At 46.1% G+C, this 23686-nt stretch overlaps 1 protein-coding gene across 14 annotated transcripts in view; it reads left to right on the forward strand.

The window, feature by feature from the left end:
* The window catches only part of LOC135914247 (uncharacterized), a 623773-nt gene that overhangs the window by 11812 nt on the left and 588275 nt on the right, over positions 1–23686 (forward strand). The window contains exon 1 of one of the 14 annotated variants that reach the window (XM_070539908.1): positions 4095–4117. The exons of the other annotated variants lie outside the window; for them this stretch is intronic. Within the exon in view, the coding sequence (XP_070396009.1) occupies positions 4110–4117 (8 nt within the window). The 5' untranslated portion in view covers positions 4095–4109. Of the gene's footprint in view, positions 1–4094; positions 4118–23686 lie in introns of those variants that run through there. 14 annotated transcript variants of the gene reach the window in all.

The raw sequence follows: 23686 nt of genomic DNA on the forward strand, positions 1-23686 counted from the left end.
TCCTTCAAGGACGAGATTCCGGACTGACTTGCCTCGCAGCGAGTTCGTCGCACCCGAGGGTGGACAATCGGCAACGGCTCGACAGTGGCGGCAGCGTTGCGCTTGATCGGGGAGCGGACTGTTTTGCGGTCGTAGTGTGAAGCTGAACTCGAATGTGCGCAGAGGTGGATTGCTCCTGGATACGAGACTGGGTCTTTCGCGGCCGGTTGTCGAATTGCGAAAGGTCTTGTGCAAGGGCGATTAGGTGCGCGATTGTGTATAAAGGCGTGTGGGGGTCAGTTGAACGCTTGCCTCACCACTTGCCGAATAGCTTCCATTTGAGCTCAGAGCGTTGAACGGCTTATCGTAGGGCGTAAAATCTCCTTTTTTTGTACTACTATTGAATGTGCGTGTTCGGGATGTTGACACGCTGGTCGATAACCGCGGTACTCGTGTTCTCTTGGTAGGCACACCTGGGAGTAAAAGTATATGAAATGCAGGCTTGCCATAAGAAAGACAAAAAAGAAAACTGTAGTCGTATTTCAGAAGCGGGAGCTGAAATTGGCGGGTGGACTGAAAAGTTAGAAATCGCATGTTTGAATAGCAGTACTCAATTAGAAGTCACATCCATAGGCGGCGAAAAAAAGTCGGATTCATCGCGGAATCCCTGGTCCGTATACATTTGCTTAGGTAGGTAGTCTCCTAACGAAAGTTTCCAGGCCACAGCATGTGTCAATGCGTTGACTTCGTGCGTTGTAGTGGTGCTTTTGTTCCATTTCAAGAGCTCTAAGGTTCTGATGAAGGAAAGAGACACTGTTTCTCACTATCCATGGTTTCGAAGTGTCAAAAACACTTATTAAAGAGCCCCCCCCCCCTCCCTTCCCCGTCTGATAGTCAAGGTGCTCGCGCATGCTGAGGCATGGGCACTTTTGATATAGGGAACTGTAAATATGGAGGTAGGGTTAAAGGAGGCATCGCTGGAGAGCTTCGGAACAGTGCGCCTCCAGCTACGCCATTTCACTTAAAGTACAAATATTAAGTTGCTTATAAAATAAACGAAATGAAAAAGTTTTAAAGAAAAACACGCTTTAGAACGCGCAAACGGTAACACATACATGAAAGAAAAGCAAGACAACAGAAATATCGAAAATCACTGTGCATAAAATGGTGGCTAATAATTCGCCCCCTCGTACCTGCTAATATTAAGACTTTTGCTGCATCGAAAGCTGTTCTTTCAAGGCCACTAATATCACGCGGCCAGAGTATATCCCCTAGTGACAATGAATGGTTGCTCAGGCAGGGCCCCAAGTTTTTTTCTTTCTTTCTTCAATTTGACGCATCCATGACAATATGCATATGATGAATACAGATACTAATAAAATATGCAACATTGAACAAATACTGCAGGCGCTCGTACAAGTCCCTTATACTTTCGGTAGAGTGTAGTTACAACGCAACCCTTGTGCAATGCCGTGCAGCTATCACACACAAGTTTGGGTACAATTAGCTTTTTCTCGAAAGGATTCATTGCACTATTCAATGCAGCCTTAAATAAGCAAGCTTGTCGCAGCTTTCGCCTTTTTTCCCCGCCAGAATAAATAAAGTTGTGTTGCTCGTTATGCAGCATAATGTATCTTTCGGAACCCTGCGTATACTACAGGTGTTTCAGGAAAGAAAGTAAATGTTAATTGATGTGTATATGATTTAGCGACTGGAATGGTCAGTGGCCAAAGGGCTGGGGAAAATAGGAAAAGGAAGCAGCTCGCTTTAAGCATGCAGCAATAAACTGATACAGTGACTATGCCTACATGGAAACTTTACATTGGCACAGTTGACAGGATTCTTTTAAGCCAGCATCACAAGAACCAGCCGCAGCGACCGAAATATCGAATGACTCTAAATCGGCACCTTGATCACCGCCACAACAAAAGGCTACCAGATATCGAACCAGGGTCCACGATGTTGGCGAGCTAAAGGCTCTACTCAGACTCCATTCACTGGTTCATACTGGGTCAAAGCAGCTTAGCAACAAGAACTGTTGTAAACCGCCTGTTATAATGAAACAAGCGGAAGAATTGAAAATACATCTATCGGAAATGTGCTGCCATATTGCCAGCGTAAGGGAAACGACCCCGGCTTGGAGAGTGTGGAGATCCACATCGCCAGTGGTCAGAAGGCAGGGCAGATGAGGAGGAGCTCGCTCAAGAAGGCAACAATAAACCGATGTAGTCACAATTTCTACAAAAAAATATTACGTATCATATTCTATGGTGCATGTAGGAAGACATATGTTTATATAACATGCACGATATGATCTAATAGAGAGATAAAAATAGCGAGAGCGGCTTAATTAGCTAATGTAATGATCTGCATGTTAATCACTAATGAATGAAATTACTAAATTCCAAAATTATTTTTATACTTGAGGATAACGTGCATAGCACCTTCACGACATTGAAGCCGTCCAGAGGCATATGACTCCAACCTAGTTCATTTATATCCAATTAATTGTGTTAATAACGGGGGTAAAACGGGTATGGTCTATAACTAAGTGTAACAAAGTTTACCGCGTTTAATCTGCATCCACTCATTTTACAGATGACGTCGGCGGAAACAAAACTTTTTCAGGAACATGGTTAAATACTCTGCGAAAAAATAAAAAAATAAATTTATGGCGCAAGAGAAAAGTGAGGACCTGAGCATTAACCTTGCAACCAGGCTAGAAACTTTTCTAACGCAAGCACAGTTCGTTATTCGTCCGTTCTCTGCTTATAATTCTTTTTCTTGCCGCCTTGCCCACTAACAGCGCACGGGTGCCAGGCGTTTACCAAGCGCATTTCTTTCTCGAAGAAAAGTTTTGTTACACTTGTTGCCGAGAGAACGCATAGTGAAAGCAGGCAGACTGCGTCCACGCCCACGCACATCGCTCCCAGAGTTTCCTAATAACGCTGCAGACTCTCGCGATTGCGTAGGAAGAGGAATGCCCTCACGTCGAACCGTGTGGCTTGACCACGAGCGGCAGTGTACCGCTATAGCTGCACTGCCACCTGCCGACTCAACTTTCGCAGAGGGCGTCCCAAAGTTCCCGCGTGATCTCACTCGCTACCCTTTCGCGTACACATTGGCTGCACGGGGACCTCTAGCTTAACGAATTAGGCTAACGGTAGGTGAGGGGTCTTTGACTCCGCATTTCCGAGCGACTACTGTCCTGCAGGGCATAATGAGATTTCTGCTGCTGTGATTTATGCAGCGTTCTCACTCTGTCGGGAAAGCTCGCAGGGAGAGAGTCAGAGAAACTTGCGGTATAATCGCTGTTCCTGCCAAGGCGCGCTCCTCTCGAGAGTGTACTGTCTAATAACAAACAATATGTTAAGCGTGTGACCTCAATAACTCGAGCGAACTAAAACACCGGCTTCGGAAGCGTGCGCATAACGTAGTTCTATTCTTTGGCAAAGGAAGCATAGGCAACTAGGACTCGTAGTCCCAAAAATCCTCTTGCGTAAGGGTCTGTGCGAAAGGCCATTGTACAGGCATCCGTCCCTCAGGATTTCGGGGGATGAGAAAACAGCTGCTGCTGCGGTAATCAATTGCAGTTTGTACTTCGCTGTTTTTCTTTTGTGTCATGTTATGCTGTGGTTCACTATGCCTGTGCTAAGCAAGTTGTTTAATATCATCACCAATAATAAGTCATATTATTAGCTAGTTTTGAATGCACATGTAGAGCTACATCTTTTGGGTGCTGCCAACATTGTTCTGTGGTGGGTGAGGCTTGTCAAGCAGTCGTTCAAGTTTATTTGTTCCAGTCGACCTATATTTGTCTTTTTGTAGAAAAACGGATATAAAACAACTGAAATATTGAACTGATTAAAAGAAAGGTTTTCTGAGTATGGAGACTCGGTATGTGCAGCCGCAATTTATAAGCGCAAAATTATCTGTTATGTTTTATTATACATGGTTTGCTTTGGAGAGAACGAGACAACAAAATTAAGCACCTCGTTGTGTTATTTTTTCATGTTACAGAGAAAAAAATAATATTCACCGCCCAAGCACTGTGTACAGATTAAGCAGCGAAGGTGCAACGTGCGGCCCCGCTGTTTATCACTGGGTTAATCCCGACGCTTCATTAAACCATGGCTTGGTAAGCTGCCGGATCCTCAGTACGCAGTTGCTGCTTGCGCTCCGGCTACACGAGCCTGTTCTTGTGCCCGGGATGCAGCATCGCCCCGGCGTAGACTAGCTCGTTCTCGGTTCTGCTAGCGGCGTGGTTGATTGAAAGCTTTCTGCTCCTCAGGAGTGCGTATGAAGCATGGCCTACGCATTTCAGAGCCGGAGAGAAACTGCTTCGCGCGTGTTCGGCTGCGATGGAGAGCAGCGATACGGTGCAAACCCATACGCGCATGCGTATGGGTTTGCACCGTATGATTTTTTTTTGCTTACAGGCGACAGACAGACGGACTAATCGGCTAGGTAATAATAATAAAGAAGCAAAATGAGTAATTTAGGAAACTGGAGCGTGAAACCAAGGTTTCGAATCCGGAGAGCAGAGGACGGGCAAGATGAGACAGGTTTTCTCTGGACGAGCTCTTGAGCACTGGCGTTGCAAAAGTCGCATTCTCATTTCGTCTGCAGTAAGGAGCGCGCGTACGCTCACCAGCAAATGTAATCAAAGCACGTTCCCTATTTGGCCTTACGCAGTTCGTTAGAGCCAGCTCACAGGCAATATCAGCGCTGAAAACAGATTCGAAGCGTAATCAGAAAAACATCCAGAAGGACACTGACGTTTCGCACGAAGGTAGCTTTTATGTAGCCAGTGCATTTCTTCGTTGATTGTCGCCTTAACATGGCCGAGATGTGTCCGAACAGCAAATGCTGAGGCATTTGAGTTTGTTAGAAATAGCAATCGACATGAGTACCTAACCAATACTGAGCGTCACATTCGCGTTAGTGTCCTGTCATATTCACTCAGGTTCACCTATGCGAGTCGACCACTCTCCATGCCGCAATGGCACTAATAATGCGTTGTTAATGAATATATGTTGCGACAAACTACGTGAAACAGAGTAAATAATTTACAATTTAGCCTCTCATGTTAATATTACCTGTGAAATAGTGGTCCTGTTTACCTGTGAAATAGTGGTCCTGTTTCTTTCTTGATACAAGCATTAGATCGTTTAGAAGTTCTTTACCGGGATCTTTATTTCACGAATTTTTCTTCTAAATTACTTCGCTATTGAGGGATACACTACCATCAGCTAATAAGCGTGCACTGGCGGATTAGACTTCCATAGTCTGCGATTCCCATTTAAATGGCAGGTCTCTTAATCAATAGAATATCATCGTTCGGAGAAATTATGTACTTTTAGGAACAATACCAGTTCTGTCTGTAAAATCAAGAACCGCTACTTTTTAATTAGATATAGATCTTCGAAGTTGTATATAGTAAACATCCGCCGTATGTTGCATCCAGCGTACTTTTTTTATTATTCAGTCGTCGCAAATAGCAGCAAGGCAAACAAGGAGATGAAACTCTCGATGGTCTGTGCGCTACTCGTCCTGCACTAATCGCACATTATGCGATTCCGATAAATCGCAGCACATAAAATGTCCCGGGGCTTCTATTATGCCGGTGTACGTGCCGCAGCAGAAACCCCTTTAGCTTAATCACGCCTCTTACGTTAAGCGTGTGATCGGGTAAGGTTAGTAACGTCAGCGAACCTTAATTCTCCGAGGACACCGTCTCGCGCCTGTGCGAACGGACGTGACACAGGAGAGCTCATCCCAGGTTTTTTTTTTCTAGCTATCGTCCTGCACACTCAGTGCGCCGGGTAATAATAACCATTAGGCTATGTTTCTAGTAACTCGCCTTTTCCTTATATTGCCATTCAGCGCTGCTGATAATGCAAAGAAAAAAAAAACTGTGCGATCCCTGTAGGAACGCACTCGATTTCATTAATGGCTGGCCGGTGGCGTCCTCGCCTCTCTGCCCTATAGATTACGGTTATTAGGGAATGATACATTTCTCTCTAGACAGACTGCCATGAAGCATCCGTAAATGCAGCTCTGGTGGTGCAGTTGTATTTTCTTGTTTTAGCGCATCTTCATACTCAACGCTGAAGTTAGGGGATGTGAACTTTAACTTGTCGTTCTTCTGCAGCGTCGTGCTGCTTGTGCTCCCACGCCACCGCTACCCTAACACACAACATTATGGAGTGCCCGGCTGATCACGCCCCGCCGCCGGGCTTGGAGCTTTCCACACGGGAGGAATGTGGGGCCACACTGCGCGCGACGGACCCACACTGGCAGAGGATCACGCGGGCTGCACATATGCTGCAGCGACATGGACTGCCGGACACCTAAGCCCAGTGGGGCCGTGCCTAAGCTGGCAGCCCATACCAGTGGGCATTGAAGTTTTGGCTCTCTCTCTCTCTTTGTGTGGTCCTTAACTTGTTGTCAAGCGTCCTTGTCAATATCCAAGTTTCTGCCCCATATGTCAGCACCGGTAAAATGCACTGATTGTACACCTCTCTTTTCAATGATAGTGGTAAGCTTGCAGTGAGGAGTTGGCAGTGTCTGCCGTATGCGCTCCAGCCCATTTTTATTCTTTTGTAATTTTCCTTCTCATAAACAGGGTTCCCTGTGAGTAATTGAACTACGTAGATGTACTCCTTCACTGGCGCCAATGCGAACTGTGCACGTATCGACGCTACGCCGTGCGCATGTCACATCGCGTGTCTCCTCGGGCGCTAGGACGCGTTTATAGGGCATTTGACAGCGAAGCTGTTTATACGGACCCTGTGCCGTCGTTGTCGGACTCAGCTAAAAAGGGGCCGCGTAGCCTAGCGGGAGAGGGAAAGAAGAGCTCTACAGGGTAAAGGGATTGGAGTGACCCCTTTTCCCCTTTGAGAATGTTGTCTTATACGCGAGTCTTACATGGTTGTCAAACGGCGCATTTTCGGGGATCGAGCTAGATTGGGATCAAATTTATCGATGATTGATTCCACTTTGCCGCGAAGGAGGAGGAGGAACAAGCTTTTATGGAAACCAGCAATTGGCTGGGCCTAGGCCTCCCACGTGGGACTTCGAGGTCTTGCTTCTTCACCGCCTCACAGTCTGGCTGGGTAGCGCAGAGTTGGTTGTCGAGGCGGGGGCTACGCAGGGCGGCGTGCCATCTCAACCAGAGGGTCACAGTATTAAGTATCGGATATTGGTGTTTACATTCCCATAGCGCGTGGGGAAGTGACGCTGCTTGACTCTTTCAGAGCTTGCAAGTGTTACTAGGTTACATGTCTGGGTAGATCCTGTGGTAACGTGTTAGTGAGGGGTACGTGCTTGTCTGTAACAGGCGAAGGGTGGTCGCCTGTGCTCTGTTTAGCTTGTGATGAGGAATGGGGAAGGGTATTCTTTCGAGATAGAATGATTTCGTAAGGTCGTTGTAGGTGGTGAGGTGATCGCGTTCCGCGGGTGCACCTGCGCTGTCTCCGGCACGGTTGACAAGGCCTCGTGCTATGGAGTGAGCGACCTCGTTCAGGTTGGGGAAGTGCGGATGTAGGTTCCCGGCGTGCGCTTGGAATCCTGCCACTAAAGAAACAAATGTTATGCTGGCGGTTTGAGGCCAATGGACAGCGCCCAGTGATTGAATCGCGATACTGGAGCGTGTAGCTACCGGCACTTCTTGCTGGCGCAAGAAGTGCCGGCAGCCACGTGAATCGCCAAACCAATCCAACGAACCGTCAAAGCGATTGCAGCGCATGCATCTCCCGTGGCGGGCCTTTCGTCCAATATACGGAGCTTTGGATTAGTGGCTCCGCGCATTCCATCCCAGCTACAACTATGGGAAACCACGAGTAGTGCGTACTCCTGTTGAAGAAGCTGCCTACCGCGAGCATCAGCGAGAGTTGGCTCGTGAACGGCCTCATCGTCGTAAGGCCGACCACGAGCTGCGCGCCAGAGATGCCGAGTTTAAACGGCAGCGCTCCCAAAGCATGCTCGTCATGCGAAGCACGCAAAAGCGAAAATGAGGAGAAAGAATTGTGAAACAAAAGATTTACAATACAGACTGCCTGCGAAGTTTGACTTGCATGGTGTGACACTCCGCGTAACTAACACAGCTTCGCTCTTCGACCATCTTCACGGTCTGGAAGAAGGTATTTTTTTCCGCTGCATGTTAGCAAGCGCTGGCATGGCTCAATGGTGGGGTAGATGACTTCCGCGCAGCAGGCCCGTGTTCGATCCCGGCGGGATCTCATTCCCCGCGATAACTGCTGCGGACACCAACCGGACACTGGCGGCGGCCGCGGACGCCATCGCCAACCGAAACGGCTATTGAAATGAGCCCCTAACAGCGCACGCTGTAAAACAAAGGAGTAAGGAAAAAAGGACGTCGCTGAGAAGGACTTGTTTTAGGTATGAACCACCCAGCTCAGATAAATAGTATTATGTCGGAAGGTTTGGCTTTTATGCTACCTTGAATCATCGCAATTTCACAAAGGAACAACTTATCACGAACTGTTTGTGAAGGACAAACGAATTCCGAGGTACTCGAAGGAGTACGACTACAGAATGATTTGCATAATTGAGCAAAACAGCAGTCATGCGGCAGTAACTGTCTGCAGTGGTGACTATTAAAGCGGAAAAATGTTGGCAGCATATTACACTTCTGTAACACGCGAAGGCGAGAGCCTGCTGCACACGTGGTAATGCATTAATTTATGCGATCGGAGGGATCAGACTTCTTGTGAGACATAACGAGCAGCAGTAGTAAACGTATGGCGCTGCAGGTCGACCTCCTCAGTGATACATGCGAGCACCTAATGCCCTATATACCTGAAGGTTTTTCAAGCAAAGCTTGAATTTACTCAAGTTTTGGTGACGCGAAAAAACCACTTGCTCCCATAGCAGACAAGCTACAGGAAAGGGCGGCTTGATGAGTTGACAGCTGCGCCGGCACCGGTGTGTGAGCCGTTAGCGAGGATTCCTGCTGCATAGGCGCGCGCTCACGCCACGCGCGCAACCAATCAGAGCCGTTTCGCTTGTCCTGGGGAGAGAAAGGACAGGAAAGGGTATCGCGTGCGCTGCGCCGGCTTCGTTTACGTTCAGTCTCGGAGAACAGATGGGACGGTCACGTGTTGTGTGTTTCCCCGAGGTATAGGCAGAACTCGCCCGGGAAAGGACTCACCGTCGGCGCGCCGATCCATGCGTTAGAGCCACCCGAGCCCCGGCAATCCGACAACGAAAACATCGCGAGCTCAGGGAGCGGGAGGCCGAAGCCATGTGGCATGGTTATTATAGTGGCGGTTTACCTAAGCGTGACGAAGGTCAGGTGCACGCTGGAAAGCTTCGCTTACCCCCATTTTCCGATAGGGCAAGGGTAATTTCTTTCTTTCTCTATTTCTTTATTACCTATTCATTTATATTCAGCCATTGCGTCTTGGCTTGCCTACGGAGGTATGAGCCATTCTTGATGATGATATTTCTGGCTTCAATGGAGTAAACGGTGCTTTGTTCAGGTATAAGCCATGGCAACGAGCAACATAAGGCTTTCGCCTTAAAGGGCCCCTAAACCATCCAGTGGTCAAGATTTAGTGCTGGTGCTGCTGTTGTGCGCGAGTCTGCAACGAACTCGTAGCCAGGAGAATTTTTTGAAATGGTGCAGTAATAGCGGAGTTACACGCGTTTGATGATCGAAACGCAGCCTTCGCTCGTTTCGCTCTTGGCTACTATTCGTTCGTCGGCTGGTTTCGTCATCGCCAAGTGCTCCTGCAAATGTCACATGACATACGCCATGGCCAATGCGCTTTTCAAAACACTGTCCACCTCCGGTTACCGCCACTCCACGCTTCTCGGCTACCCGCTGTTACTGCCGTGCCGGCCCGTGCACCTGCGAAGCGTGCCGCTATGCGCCCTGTTTTGCGCGCACGTCTAGAAAGGCTCGCCAATAAAATTGATTTGTACGGTGCCACGCCGTGCTGAAGCACTTTTGCTGCAGATCAACAGCTGCCGTTTCCGCTTTCCCCAGATCGTGGCGACGTTATGTGTGAGTACGTTCTGCTGTTTTCACCCGCTGGCTGTTATCCCGGTCTGCGCTAATGGCACCACCAATGCAGGTACTCGTGTGGTCTATACGTGGTGAGTATAATTGCCGAGGAGAGATGTTTGCTGCACTGAGGTAACACAAGTCGGAAGACCACGAGAAGTGCTTACTTCTGAGGAAGGAGATGCCTAACGCGAGAGTCAGTCGTTGCTAAATGAAACGTAGACTGCATAACACGGCACCCATATTTCCCAAGCCTATGTCTGAATCATGGTGGCCTTGAGGCGGCGTATTACGCTTTCTGGGAGCTCGGCATGCAGATAGGAGAGTTGCAACAGTGAGCAAAGTATGAGTTGGTTACATTATTCTGAGAAACTGATATTCAAAGACTGGGAAACTATAAGCGAGTTATCTCAACCTATATACGGAAGTACCCGGGTGCTGGAAGTATCTCTTCGGGGGCTTCGGGCTGGAGTCACGATTACGTCATCAGCCACCTGTGCTTGTAGATCGACAAAAGGCGACCAAAGAAAGTGCGCCAAGCTCTTCGCTCCTGTGACAACGTCAGATTCTCGACACATGCTTTGTATATGCACTGAAACGCAGGCGTCCTGACTTAAGAATTGGAGAAAGATTTAAGAGAAGCCAGACCTACCTGAAAACTACGACCGTTGGGTGATGTACAAGTTAGCAAAGACACTGCTGCAGTTCTTGCGCAATGTAGAGTTCGAAGTTTATTTAACCTTCAATTATTTTTTAAGCCATGCCGCAAATCCTCCACGATGAATGAATAAAAGAAGTAATGGGGGTCTATTGGCTGGCTATTCTTGCTGACGATTCATCCCGACGTTCTGGTCATACGGCCGCTGCGGGTCTACCAGGCAAGTTGCGTTGCTGCTTGATCTTAACCACCGCTACCATCCATATTCCCAGCGTATACCTCTAACGTGTAGCTGGTCAAGGACGACAAAAATAGCAAATTACTGGGGGAAAGTAAAAAAAGCAAGGAAGGTTTCTATTCCAATGAGATATACGCAAGGCAATTTCCTGCTTCTTTATCAGCGGAATTTTCGGCAAAATAATTTGTTTTTTTTCCTTAGGCACCGTCACTACACCGTGGGCGGCCGGAGATGATAAACGAGACATAATCGTCGTAAACAAAGTCGTCAACAACTCTTGCGAACAGCCCCTTATTAGCATTCGGGAGCTGATATCTGCTTCAGTTTTTAATGGAGGCCTACAGAAGGACTTCGTATTGATAGACTGACTTCTTTTGATCTCATATCCACCGCAGTCATACAGTGAAGTGACAGAACTTGAAATTCTACTCCTCACTGACAACTGACAAAGTGTTCGCCCAAAGATCGATCGAGTCTGCGTAGCATGCACCTCTGTTCTGTGCAACGCTTCAAAGTTTCGCGAAGCATTGTCGATGGCACTTTCCGTGAATAGAGGTCACCTTCATTGAACTCATTTCTGTTGAAACGCTTCATTTGTCCCGGATGACTCAGGTTTGTTTTTAACTACAAAGGGACTTCTGTTAGGCCTTGTCGGTACTTACTGAGAGCCATGACGGCGGCTAAAGGACTGCACGCGTGAAAACCTAGGCAAGAAAGAAAACAATCAAGTCACCCACGCCATCGTGATTGTTTTTATTTTCGTGCCTGTGTTTGTGTGTACGTCCTTTCAGCAACCATTATGCCTTGGTTCTATCTCTTATGACTTAGACATCGTGCGCAAAACTGCATTAACGTAGACAAGAGAGTTAAGAAGATGAGTTTATTGCTTGAGCTCAACATGGATAAATATCGAAAACAGCACCTCGAGAAAGGGGGTGCATGTGTTCCCCGTAACCCTCCTGAACCACATCGTACTGATTTGTCGTGTTTAAGCTTATTTTGGTGCCTGCGTGCTGGACAAGCTGCTCGTGCGCATTTTCTTACGGTTGTGCGTAAAAGCGCTGAGAATGCTAAACGTCATGTAGATAGATGAAAGTTAAGCCCGGTCCATGTTTGGTGTTGCATCAAAATCAACGCAAACACGTAAAAGGACGAATCTTATGTGAAACAATAAAGTTCTGTTGCGCTATGCACTATACCCCAGGAGCCAACTGGTCGCTGTTTGCTTCAACCGTCACACACTGAATGAATAAAAATTAGAAACATTCAACACACTTACTGTAATCTATGTGAAGTGGGGATTTCGTCAAGTGGTTAAGGAAATACCACATAGCTGTTAATATTCTGCAACGAGTTTTGCAGCATAGCGAGTACATGCCGGTCCTGTAAATCAGCAAGACGTGGATACTCAAACCACGTGACCCACGTGGTGCGACCCACGGATTCGACAGCCTCCTGTATCGGCCCACGTTTCATCACGCCATGTGCGGGGTCAGCCAACTTTTCTCTCACACTTCTTGTTGTTGCTTGTCTCTTTCTATCATTGTTAGTTCCCTTTACCCCCTTCGCCAAGCGCAGTATAGCCAGCCGACCTACACTGGCCAATCACCCTGTCTTTCACTATTTCCCTCGCTCTATTCAGGACCAGATGATCTAAAAAAACATAGCATTGAATGGTTTGCGCGATCTTACAAGCTTACCCGTGGTCCCAGGCGACGTTAATCGCGAACACAGAAAACTCTAGACCTCACCTGAGGGCAGCGTTATATTTTGTGTGACGCACTGCTGTTTCTGCGCGTGTGCTTTTTTCTTTCCATCAATCGTCTCCTCCTACCCCTTTGTCAGTTCAGCGCATCTTGAGTGCTGATTACAACTTGTATATGAGTCTATCTTTTTTTCTATTACTCTTGGTCATCAGTTTTGCTCCTGCTGATTTTCTTTTTGAGCATATATTTGGATAGCAATTATTTGGACACTGCAAGCTTGTTTTTCCGTCACTGCCGCGATGTTCAGTATAAAGTCTAAGGGCGATAACACCATCGCCGCGCGCCGTATGCTGTCTGTGTGAGTGAAAGTGTGTGAGGGTGAGCCGACTATCGGGGCTCCATCTCGTGTGCGCAAGGGAGGAAAACGGGGAGGAAGAGCGCCGCTATCCGTGGCGCGATAAGAATCGCGGGGAAGAGGATGTGGAGGCGGGGGTTGCAATTCCCCAGTGTGGCGCGGCCTTGCGCGGTCGCGTGGGCTTTATCTTGAAAGCGACCTGCTTTGGGGTAGAGTCCAGGTGGACCGATGGCGTGTAGCATTCATTGCGTGTGCTGTGTTCTCACCGCTCAGTATGCGATGAGCTCAGCTCGCTGTTACTGCCGCGCTTCTTCGCGCCAGCATTTCGAGAGCGAGCGTTCGCGGACATCGAGTGTGATGGGTGCATATTTGCCTGTGTGTGTTATTTTACTAAGCCAGTGTTTTCAAGTTTATACAGCCAATAAAAGTGCGATTTTTACCTATTACGGCTGTCTAATAATCGACGATTTGCCTTTCGGGCGAAAGTGTGTCTTTATTTTTCTTAGTGCCTGTGATCGTATATGTTTGTAGATAAGTATTTTCGTTAATATTGCATTAATGTTTCATATTCCTTACACCTATCAGGACAACATGATTGCATGTGAAATTACTTTCCCTTAAGTTTCACGTAAGAAGTGTTGCTTGCTTATTTTTATTATGCTTGCATGCCGAACTGTATTTCCAGCAAATGCCTCCATGAGACTGTTCAGACTTTTGCTTTTGCATCGGTTTCTGTTTGTGTACAGAAACAAATAATGAACTAACTCTAACTAACCTAAAAGAAATGTACATACATAAATATAAATTGCTTTCCTTTTTATTACTTTCACCTCTATTTTAAATATTTTTCTTCCACCAAATCTCTTTGTACTTACCTAATATGTGAGAAAGTACGATCGGGACAAACTAAAGCTGCATTTACACATGAGCAGCACTTTCAACTTCAAATTCAACAGAACTATTTGAGGCCAGTGTCAATGGTTACTTTTTTCTCAGTCAAGTGCTTTCGCAAGCGTTGTCATAAAAGGACATGCGCGTAAAATCGTTTGTTGCAACACCGACTGGTCGTAACGTGCTTTGAGAAAGTAAAGCTTGCAAGTTACAACATCAGTATTGACGCCGGAATTCATCATGTTTAATCGCTGTCATGAACAGTACCGAACGGCAATTAATAAACGTAGATCGCATAAAATTGCTGTTAGCGTTTCCTGCAACGGACGCTGCGGCTTTGTTCATTCTTTGGAGAAGGAAGTAGGAAAAGAAAGTCAAGTGTGATGACAAATCAATGTGGGCGCTACGAATGGTTACCTTATTCCGAGTGATGCAACCATTAAAGAACAGATGGCGAAGGACTTGCCGGGATTGAGTGAAATGCATGTTTTATGACGAGTCGGAAAGACTCTTTTGAAGATTCACCTATCTTTTGCTTTTACCCCCTTTCTTACATTACCGAAAGACTTCACAGAAAATGCCTTTTGAATTATAGCTTTTGCTGGTCTGGCATTTGTTGTATCTGAAAGCAACTTTTCCTGGTTTGGTATAGGTACTTATCGCAAAGCGTTCAGCTTCTTAGAATTTTGTATTGTTCGTGTTACGCACTCACTTGCTGAAATATTTCCTCAGCTTCATTCACTTTTACTGACTCAAGGCAGAAAGCACATAAAATCTGTCAGTCGTTTGTTTAAAATCGAAGTTTCGTGACCCGGGAACACGGTAATAATTTCCATTTTACATGCTTTCCAGCGTTTCTCATCGTTGCTTAGAGTGCTGCGCAAGTTACTTCACTGCGCCTGCAAATTTGGCTCTCACTTTAGTATCTCTGCTTGCGCGTTTACTGCCCATGACCATGAGTGTAAACAGAATAAGTTAGGATGTTAGCTAGTAAAGTCTGCATTTTTATATGCGTTGATATTCCAGAAAATGAAGCTCGTTGCTTTGCAATGCTCGGAATGCTTTTCTTCCTTTCTTTCCCATTAACCTTTGCAAACTGTCTGCTAGTGCATGTCCCGAGAATTTATTGCGAAAGTCACAAAATGCTCTTTCACTTAGTTACACAAGTCTCAAAAGACATTTCTCACGCCAGTGATCAGCTTCGCAGACGTACTGGATTGCGAGGCATATTCGTCTTTGTGTACGGTATTTCTTTTTAAATCGAATAGTCTGCGTTACGACAATCATTATGCAACTGTAAAGTTTTTAAAACATTGAAGATAAAATGAAAGACTTACGCGGGCGCTGGGTAAGTTGCCTCATTAGCAGGTTCGTTCATGAAAACCATAGCAGTAACGCTATTAAGCAATTCGGTGTCTCAAAAGGAAGAGATCTTGCAATCAGAGGACATAAAAATTGTAACAGCGCAAACACATGCACCCACAAGTATCAAGGACGGGACACAAGCGCTGAAACCTTGATACTTGTGGTTGCATGTGTTTGCTCTGTAATTTTTATGTTAAGTATGCACCAACTCGCCCAGAAAGAAGTTTTAATGAAATTGCATCAAAGGCTAGGCGCAAATGAAGGAGACGGTTCTTATTTGTCATTACTGCCAGCACATGACAAATAGGTCTTGCTGGCGAGAAGGATTACGAATTGAATCCCTGGAGCCAACATATGACGCCTGGGAACCTTTTAGAGTGCTATGTGCCTGGTGTCATCATGAAGAAAAGCTGTCCTTTCTTCAGCCAATCTTGTCCACTGTTGCTCAACTGTGCAACTATGGTCTATTAGCTCCTAGAAGAGAATAGCACAAAAAAGGCGAGACCACTCATGTGAGAGCGTGGCAATACACGAGGAGCCATCATTACCTTTACGTGATAATGCCTGTGGGTTGTCCATCGATGTTGCAACTAAGCAGTTACAACACCTTCACCGACTTCTGCGAAGTTATTAGCGTCAGGGATTACTTTATTCGCAGGCATTGCATTATGTTTACTAACAAAAAAAAACTAACAAAAAGGCTTAGCGGCCGCAATATTACAGGACACACGTGCGAAATAAATTTGTCTATGTGTTGTGTCTCAGAATGACAACTACATGCCCTAGGCGCCCGTTCATGTAATTTACTTTGACGGTTGCACTGGTGGACTTTCTTTTTCGTCTCATATTTCCATTGGCTGAGGCCTTTCGTCTCTGTTACATATTCAGCTGAATTCTAAATAACTGTCAATATGATGTTCAGCAAATATTACACAATGAAATCTAGAGACGTGGAATCGCGGAGAGCTAACCTACCAAGCTATGCACATAACAGAACATAACCCTTATTTGTCCTTTCGCTCTAATTCACCACCTGTAGCCGACGAACTACGCTATTAGCGCAATGGCTGTATTTGTTTATCCTCGGAACAGCGCGGAAAGACGGGACGTAAAGAAGGGAAAGGCGGGACAACGCTGACTGACAACTGCATTCTGTTTAATACGAATGGTCACAGCATCAATAAAAGAAAAAAAGGAAGAAAAATGAACAAAAGCATGATAGCTTTTACGCTATGGCGCATCTAGAAACAACATTTTCTTAATTAAATGACGAGGTGATACTAGGCTGGCTTTTACAATTGGGTATCGCAATTGGGCTGTAGTGCTCGGAGTATCTGCTTGAAATCCACGCTGCTGTGTCCACATACCGAGGACAGTGGAAAGTAAGCAAGATAGTGTGCTTAGGTTTAGTTGCGCATTGAAAAATTTCAGGTGGTCGGAATTAATCCTCAACCAAATATTAGGTGGTGAAGCGACAACAGCTTTGGGACTGTGCAGCTTTTAAAGTCGCCCAACTTTCGGATTTGTTTTCATCAATTAAAGCCCTAAAGACACATGGTCAGTTATAAGCGGATAAAACGCTTTCATAACTCCCCGCACCGCGTTACTCTGAATTATGCTAATTGCGAAAAAGAAGGTACTATTGCACTTTTTATTAATGAATACGATTGCTGAAGGAAAAGTCCTTTTCCCAGATAGGATATATGAGAACAAGGAGGAGGAAAAGGAAGGAAGTCAAGGTAGGGAAGTCAACCAGACTTACGTCTGCTTTGCTACCCTACACAGGGGAAGGGGTTTAAGGGAAGAAAGGAGAGGGAGGGAAGAAGGAACTACCTGGGTGAATACGTGCAGTTGTCCATAACTTCACGCCTAGAATCGGTCGCTGAGGCCAGTCGCTTTCATGAAACGTAGCAGTGTCTGCGTCGCTTTGTAAGCTTGCGATGCGTGGGGCCATGGTCCGAGAATCTTAGTCTCTGAAAATGGTTAGGCTCTGACAATGGTAGTCTCTGAAACACTGCACAGGGCTAACAGTGTTCTTGCTGCTGGTGTAAAGCCCGACGGAAGGTAGCCTTGATGTGTCGCAACAAGTTTTGAAAATGTGGCTTGAGGTCTTCGTGCTGGCAAAGCAGCAACATAGTGACTGGGTACGCAAGACTGATGTCGAACGTGTGTTTTAAGGTTGCCAGTTTAAGGTTTCCAAGTACTCTCTAGCAATCATGATTGTTGCGTGAGTCGAGGCGCATCGTGGTAGTCCAAGACATGTCCATAGAGCTTGGCCTTACAAACGTTTGAGGGTACGAATGTTTGTTTAACATGTTTTCGCCAAAGCCGGCCCGCAGTACCGCTAAACACCCAGAAACAGTGCTCTCTACAGCGGAAGCACGGACCATACCGACTTGCCCGAAGGTTTTCCACAGAGGAACGTCATTATATGTAGCAATCTAATTAGTATCCGCTTCAGGTAGAGACAGGGGAGGCTCCATGAAAATCCTTGTCAATAATTACACCTAAGAAACGAGGGGACCTCTGGCATTTGATAGCCTACCGACTCACAGAAACAGGGTACGTTGCCATGGGTTTGCGCGTAAACGCGATTAACGCGCATTTTTCGATGGACACCGTAAGGCCTAGTTTGTGGAGATGCAAACAGGTTAGGATGGCTGCCCGCTGAATTCTTGCGCGCAGTTAAAGACGAGTCACCGCAGAAGACCAACGACAAATATCATCAGCGTACATTGATAGGTGGACTGTCTTGGGTAATATTTCAGCAAGGCTAGCCAAAGCTAGGTAAAAGAGAAAAGCGCTCAATACCCCAGCCCTGTGGGACGCCATTGTGTGTAAAATAGTTGGCGTTCCGGCCCCCTTCGATGAGCATAAAGGACCTTCTGGTCAAATGGTCATGGATCCACTTAAACATTCGGCCACCAATTCCAGCAGCCACCAACGACTCCAGAATCGCTTCATGTGTAACGTTCTGGTAAGCCCCTTTCACATCAAGAAAGAGCGCCCCTGATATGCGCTTGAGACATTTTTGTTGATGTGTGAGTGTTGTCAGGTCAATAACATTGTCTATTGATGACCTGCTTTGCCGAAAACCTGTTATGGAGTCAGGATACACATTGTGGCGTCCAAAATGCCATTCCAGGCATGTAAGAATGACCTTTTCCACTACTTTTCCTTTGCAACTTGCCAAAGCAATAGGGCGATATGAAGTCAGGTCGAAAGGCGACTTTCCTTGTTTGAGTAGCAGTACGAGCCTACTAATCTTTTATTGCTAAGGAACAGTGCCTTCATGGCGTGAGCGGTTGTAGCAATTCAACAGACCTTGCCTGGCCTCTTGACCAAGATGGGCAAGTGCTGCATAGGTGATGCCGTCGGGCCTTGGTGAAGGTGAAAGTCGAGAAGCAGCCAAACAGGCGTCCAATTCTGCCATGGTAAATGGAATTTCCATTTCTGGGACGTGAGGCACAGGGACGGCACTCAAGTCTTCAGCGCTGTGGGTGAGGCACTCGCCAGCAATCCGCGCACAAAAATCATTCATCACCTCAAGTTGCGTCTGGCCGTGATGTAGAACTAAGGCCATAAAAGGATGTCGCTGTTGCGGAGACGAGCGCAGGCCACGAACACTCCTCCAGATGTATGTAAGTGCTCTTCGAGGGTCCAGTGATTCACAAAAGGACTTCCAGCGTTTTCCTGCAATCTGTCCAAACGGCGTGGGATTTTCTTCTGTGTTCTTCATGCCATTCTGAGGTCACAAACTGCCTTCGTTCGTCTGTATCTCCTTTCAGCTTGTCGTTGAAGTGCAGTTAGCCTGTCTAGTTCTACGTCAAATTGGGAACGGTTAGCTGTCAACGTTAGGAGGCATGAAGCTTTCCTCATTGCCTTTGCGATGGTATCCTCCATGCTGCGGCCAAAATCTTCTCTGCATGCCTTTTCCATGTGTAGCTTAAATCTAGTCCGGTAGATTCTTCGTACTGCACTCGACGAAGCGGAGTTGTTTTAGCCCCTTGATCCACAAGTATGTAGGAATGTGGTCACTTCCACGTGTTTCTGTCTGAAAACCACTGAACCATCGAGTTCAGGCATCGTGATATCGAAGTCAAATCCAGGCAGCTGCTGTGCTTAAGCTCTCGCAGGTATATACGACGGCCATCACTCATGACACAAACGTCGTGATCAGAGGTGAACGACAGCAGATTCCTGCCTCTGGAATTGATTGCCGAGCTACCCCACAGTTAGTGATGGGAGTTGAAATCTCCCATTTTAATCGAAGGACCACTGCTCTGTAACAATATGTCTCTAAGTCTATCGCGTTCCAATCGTCCTGACGGGGATATGTAGACACCAATAGGGCGGAGTGAAACATGCTTCTTTCTTAAACGTAGGCAGACATAATGATTGTTACCATGTGGTTGTACTGCAATGGTGGACATACGTAAAATCTATGTAGATGCATCACATGACAACTTTGCTGTGTTCTTCGCACGTAGACGAAAGAAATGGTTCTACCCCAACAATTTTATGGGAGTAAGTACGTTGGTATCGCAAATAACGATTATAGGAATCCCATTTGTGAAAATATATTGATGGAAGGATGAGATAAGGGACCTCGATCCTCTGGCATTCCACTAGTAAAATCGAAGCTTGTCTAACCTCGATGCGAAATGACAGTATTGGATGAGCCATGGTGTTTACTTAAGTACTGGATTTAGAGATCCAGTACCTGAAGCGCACTCCGAGCTGACGGCGTTTTTAGCTTGCGGAGGAGCATGCGAATGGCGTTCATCAGTGATCGAAGCGTTATGTCCACTTGTTTATCACATTTACTATATGGAAGTGAGCGTAAAACAAAAGATAATATCGTAAAAATAAGACTTTTTCTTCTGCATAGTTAAACTAGACGAATACGAACTTATCTCAATCTCAAGCCCAAAAATAAGCTCAGCAACCCGCCGTGGTTGCTCAGTGGCTTTGATGTTGGGATGCTAAGCACGACGTCGCGGCATCGAATCCCGGCCATGGCGGCCGCATTTCTATGGGGGCGAAATGCGAAGAGACCCGTGCACTTAGATTTAGGTGCACGTTAAAGAACCCCATCTGATCCGAATTCGCGGAGTCCCCCACTATGGAGCGCCTCACAAATTCGCACGTAAAACCTCATAATTAAAAAATGCGCTCAGTGATTGGACGTGCTTGCTCCCTCATGAAGGTTGTCTGAAATCAGAAGTTCCCTCGCCGTCCTCTTGTCACCCAGGAATTTAGAGCATTTCTTCCATTGTGTGTACGAGATGTCTTAGCGAAGTTTTCTCGACACGTGGCTTCTAGTTGTGATACCAGTTACTGCGATGGTCGCATGACTCGTAAGCACTTTTGCAAATCCTCACTCACCTAGATGGAGCGACTGAACGCCCACCGCGATAAACTAGAGGATATGGCATTTCGCTACTGATGTAGAAGTGATGCAGAAGTGATGCAGAATCCTGAACACGGCAGCTACATTCAGGTGGTCGAGCAATGCAAAAACACCCGTTTGCCGTGCACTGGGTGCACGTTAAGGAACTTCAGGTCGTCAAAATCGATCGGGAGCGCCCGACTATGGTTCGCCCCATAATCACAATTATGATTTTGGCTAATAACGGTCCAAAACTATTTAAATGTTTTTGTTTTCGGGCTGATGCGAATGCTCGAGTCACACGACATTCAAGTTGTGCAAAAACCAAAGCAATATAAGAAAAATAAATATGGTCAAATACAGCATCCGGGGAACGCAGGAAGGAAGCCGGCATCGGCAATGCGAAAAAATTGCCGTCATCAGCTACAAGCAGGAAACGGGGTCATTCTTGAAACAAACATCGTGACTAAAGCAACGATGGAGACAGGGCGGCAGGCGTTTGATGTCCTAGAGCTTTTTTTTTTCTGTTGCACCCAAAAACTGCAGTACTATGTTATGAGCATAATCATCTCGGCGAGCTTCGGTGACTCGGAAGCGGGAGGACAGGACTGAGTGTGTGCCAGTGGTACGAGGCACACGCTCAGCGGCGATCAATTTCAATAAAAGCCGCAGCCAACTTTGGGGACAATTTGTGCGTTGCGCACAGTTGCGTGCGCGCTTTGAGGCTATTGATCGTAATCGAATCAGGTCGCTGGGCGCTTTTCCGTTTTTTTCCTGTTCCCGTTTTCCGTGCACAGCCTCTCTCCCTAGTTGCTGCATGCAAAATAATGCGGCGCTGATCATCACCAATCATGCCTACTACTCTAACCGGCAAGCCATCTAGCGCGTCGGACAGCCTGATATATATTGCGTTATTATATGGATGGGTAAATTATGCTGCGCGAGATGCACCTTTCCACGCAGTCCTGGTATTTTTTTTTTCATTATCTGTTTTTGATCTGCCGAGAGCGGAATTTTATTTCGATTCCTTCTTCTCCGCTTCGTTTTTTTTTACGTTCTTATTCATGGACATTCTTAGTTACCATTTTTGGCTTAACGACTTCACTGTTACTCTCGGTCTATCATGTGAAAGCTTGTGGAACGTCGCAGCTACATTCTGCTTGAATTTCAGTCTCTGCTTGCGCTGATTGTGAAACAAGATGCGCAATGCCAGCATTATATTTTTCTGTGCCTGCTTGCCACTTTTTTCTCATTGTTGCGCACACTTAGCTAGATGCATTACAATGGTCACACATTCCTCAAAAATATTTTTTTAACCTCTAGAAAAACTGGTAGGACTTCATATCTTATTCGTAGATAGGCAAAGTCGCTTACATACACGCCCATCTGCCAGATAAGGGTGACAGAAACGGAGCAAGAAATGCATTTTGCCTCCTTCTTGTTTGCCTGCAAGAGTAAGCAGCAAGGACGGGAAACGCAGGAAAGTCATCCGGAAGGGCGACCTGTTTTATACCCTGCGCTGTTGGACGTAGAAGAGGGCATAGAAGCGGGAAAATCGGAAGGGAGCACGCACGCACAATGGAAGACGGAACGTTCTGGAGAGTGGCGCCGCATAAACTGGGAATGAGAACAAAAGATAAATTAGCGCCTTAACTAACTACACTACTGCGCGAATAGTTTTTATGCCACTAGCGGACATGCTCGCTGCTCCCAGGTCTCAGAGAGTGGTCCGATTTTAGGCTCAGAAAGTGGTCTGATGTACAGCGGGTTTGAAGTTGTATAGAGAGAGAGAGAGAGAGAGAGAGAGAGAGAGAGAGAGTGAGAGAACGTGTGAAATACGTTAGTCATGTCTACCATGCGTATTTATGGGCACGTGGGTAACTCTTTCGTTTAGAATTACCTGCAATGGTCTTTGAATTGAACAGTTGCTATCGCCTGTGCGCGTCGGTGATGTGTGGGAGGGGATGGGAGCCGATATTTGAATAAACCCGTCTCACATCGTACACTCGCATTTTCCCTAACTTTTGATCTGCGCACTCCCCTACATATAAATAAAATAAACCCCAGAAAGGACAGAGACGCCTTTATTCCTGCAATTAGAAAAATAGCATGCGAAACGTTCGTTAGGAGCAAACTTGAATTTGCCTCCTCTGTATGGAGCCCCTTCCAGGATTACCTTATTAGCTCTCTTGCGGGAGCATAAAATCGTGGTGCCCAGTTTGACATGAAAGTATGATAAATATCTCAGCGTTTCTAATAATAAATGAGCTTTGAGCTAACCCCTTTTAGCAGTTAGACGGATAAGCGCACGACTTAGCCTGTAAAAGTTATATTTCAACTTTCCTTATCGGCATGGTACACTGCATTTGCACGCTCTCAAACTTCTCGTCGCTTGTTTAATTCCAAAACCATTCAACGTCCTTACGGTACGCTTACATTCAATGACTCCTTCTTTCCTGCTCCTGCTACCATAAAAAAATGGAACAGCCTTCCTGAAGCTGTACTTCTTGAGCATGATTAAGCTAAATTCAGTCTTTAACATCACTTTGCTTGATCCTTTATGCAAAGCATGGTTTGATTAATGTCTTGCACATTCTCTATTTCATTGTTGCTACTGCTGGTATACGAAGATGCGTACATCGTCGGGTAAAAATGATTGTAATTTTGTTCTTTATTGTACAGCCTTTGGTTGACTGTCAATATATTAATTACTGCTATTCGTTGTTCCTGGTTTACATACCTTTCTGGGTTCTTTTTCATCTGCAGGTATTGTTCCTCTACCTTTATCTATTGGCTGTTTCTGTTTGTTTAGATTTACCACTGCTACGATTACTGCACCCAATATTAACGACATAAATTTTGTTGTTCGTTGTACTCGCATCCCATTTATTTTTTTTGAAGAAGAAAAGTTGCTGTTCTGTAATTATTCCGTTCGTTTTATCACGTCTTTCTTTGTTATTTCTCGTCCCCTTATGTAAGGCCCTGTAGAGGACCCTTTAAAGGTAAAATAAATGATGATGCTGATAATGATTATCATGATGATGTTTTGTTTCGTGACAGCCACTTTTC

This window comes from Dermacentor albipictus, chromosome 6, assembly GCF_038994185.2.
Source record: "Dermacentor albipictus isolate Rhodes 1998 colony chromosome 6, USDA_Dalb.pri_finalv2, whole genome shotgun sequence".
NCBI classification, from domain to species: domain Eukaryota; kingdom Metazoa; phylum Arthropoda; class Arachnida; order Ixodida; family Ixodidae; genus Dermacentor; species Dermacentor albipictus.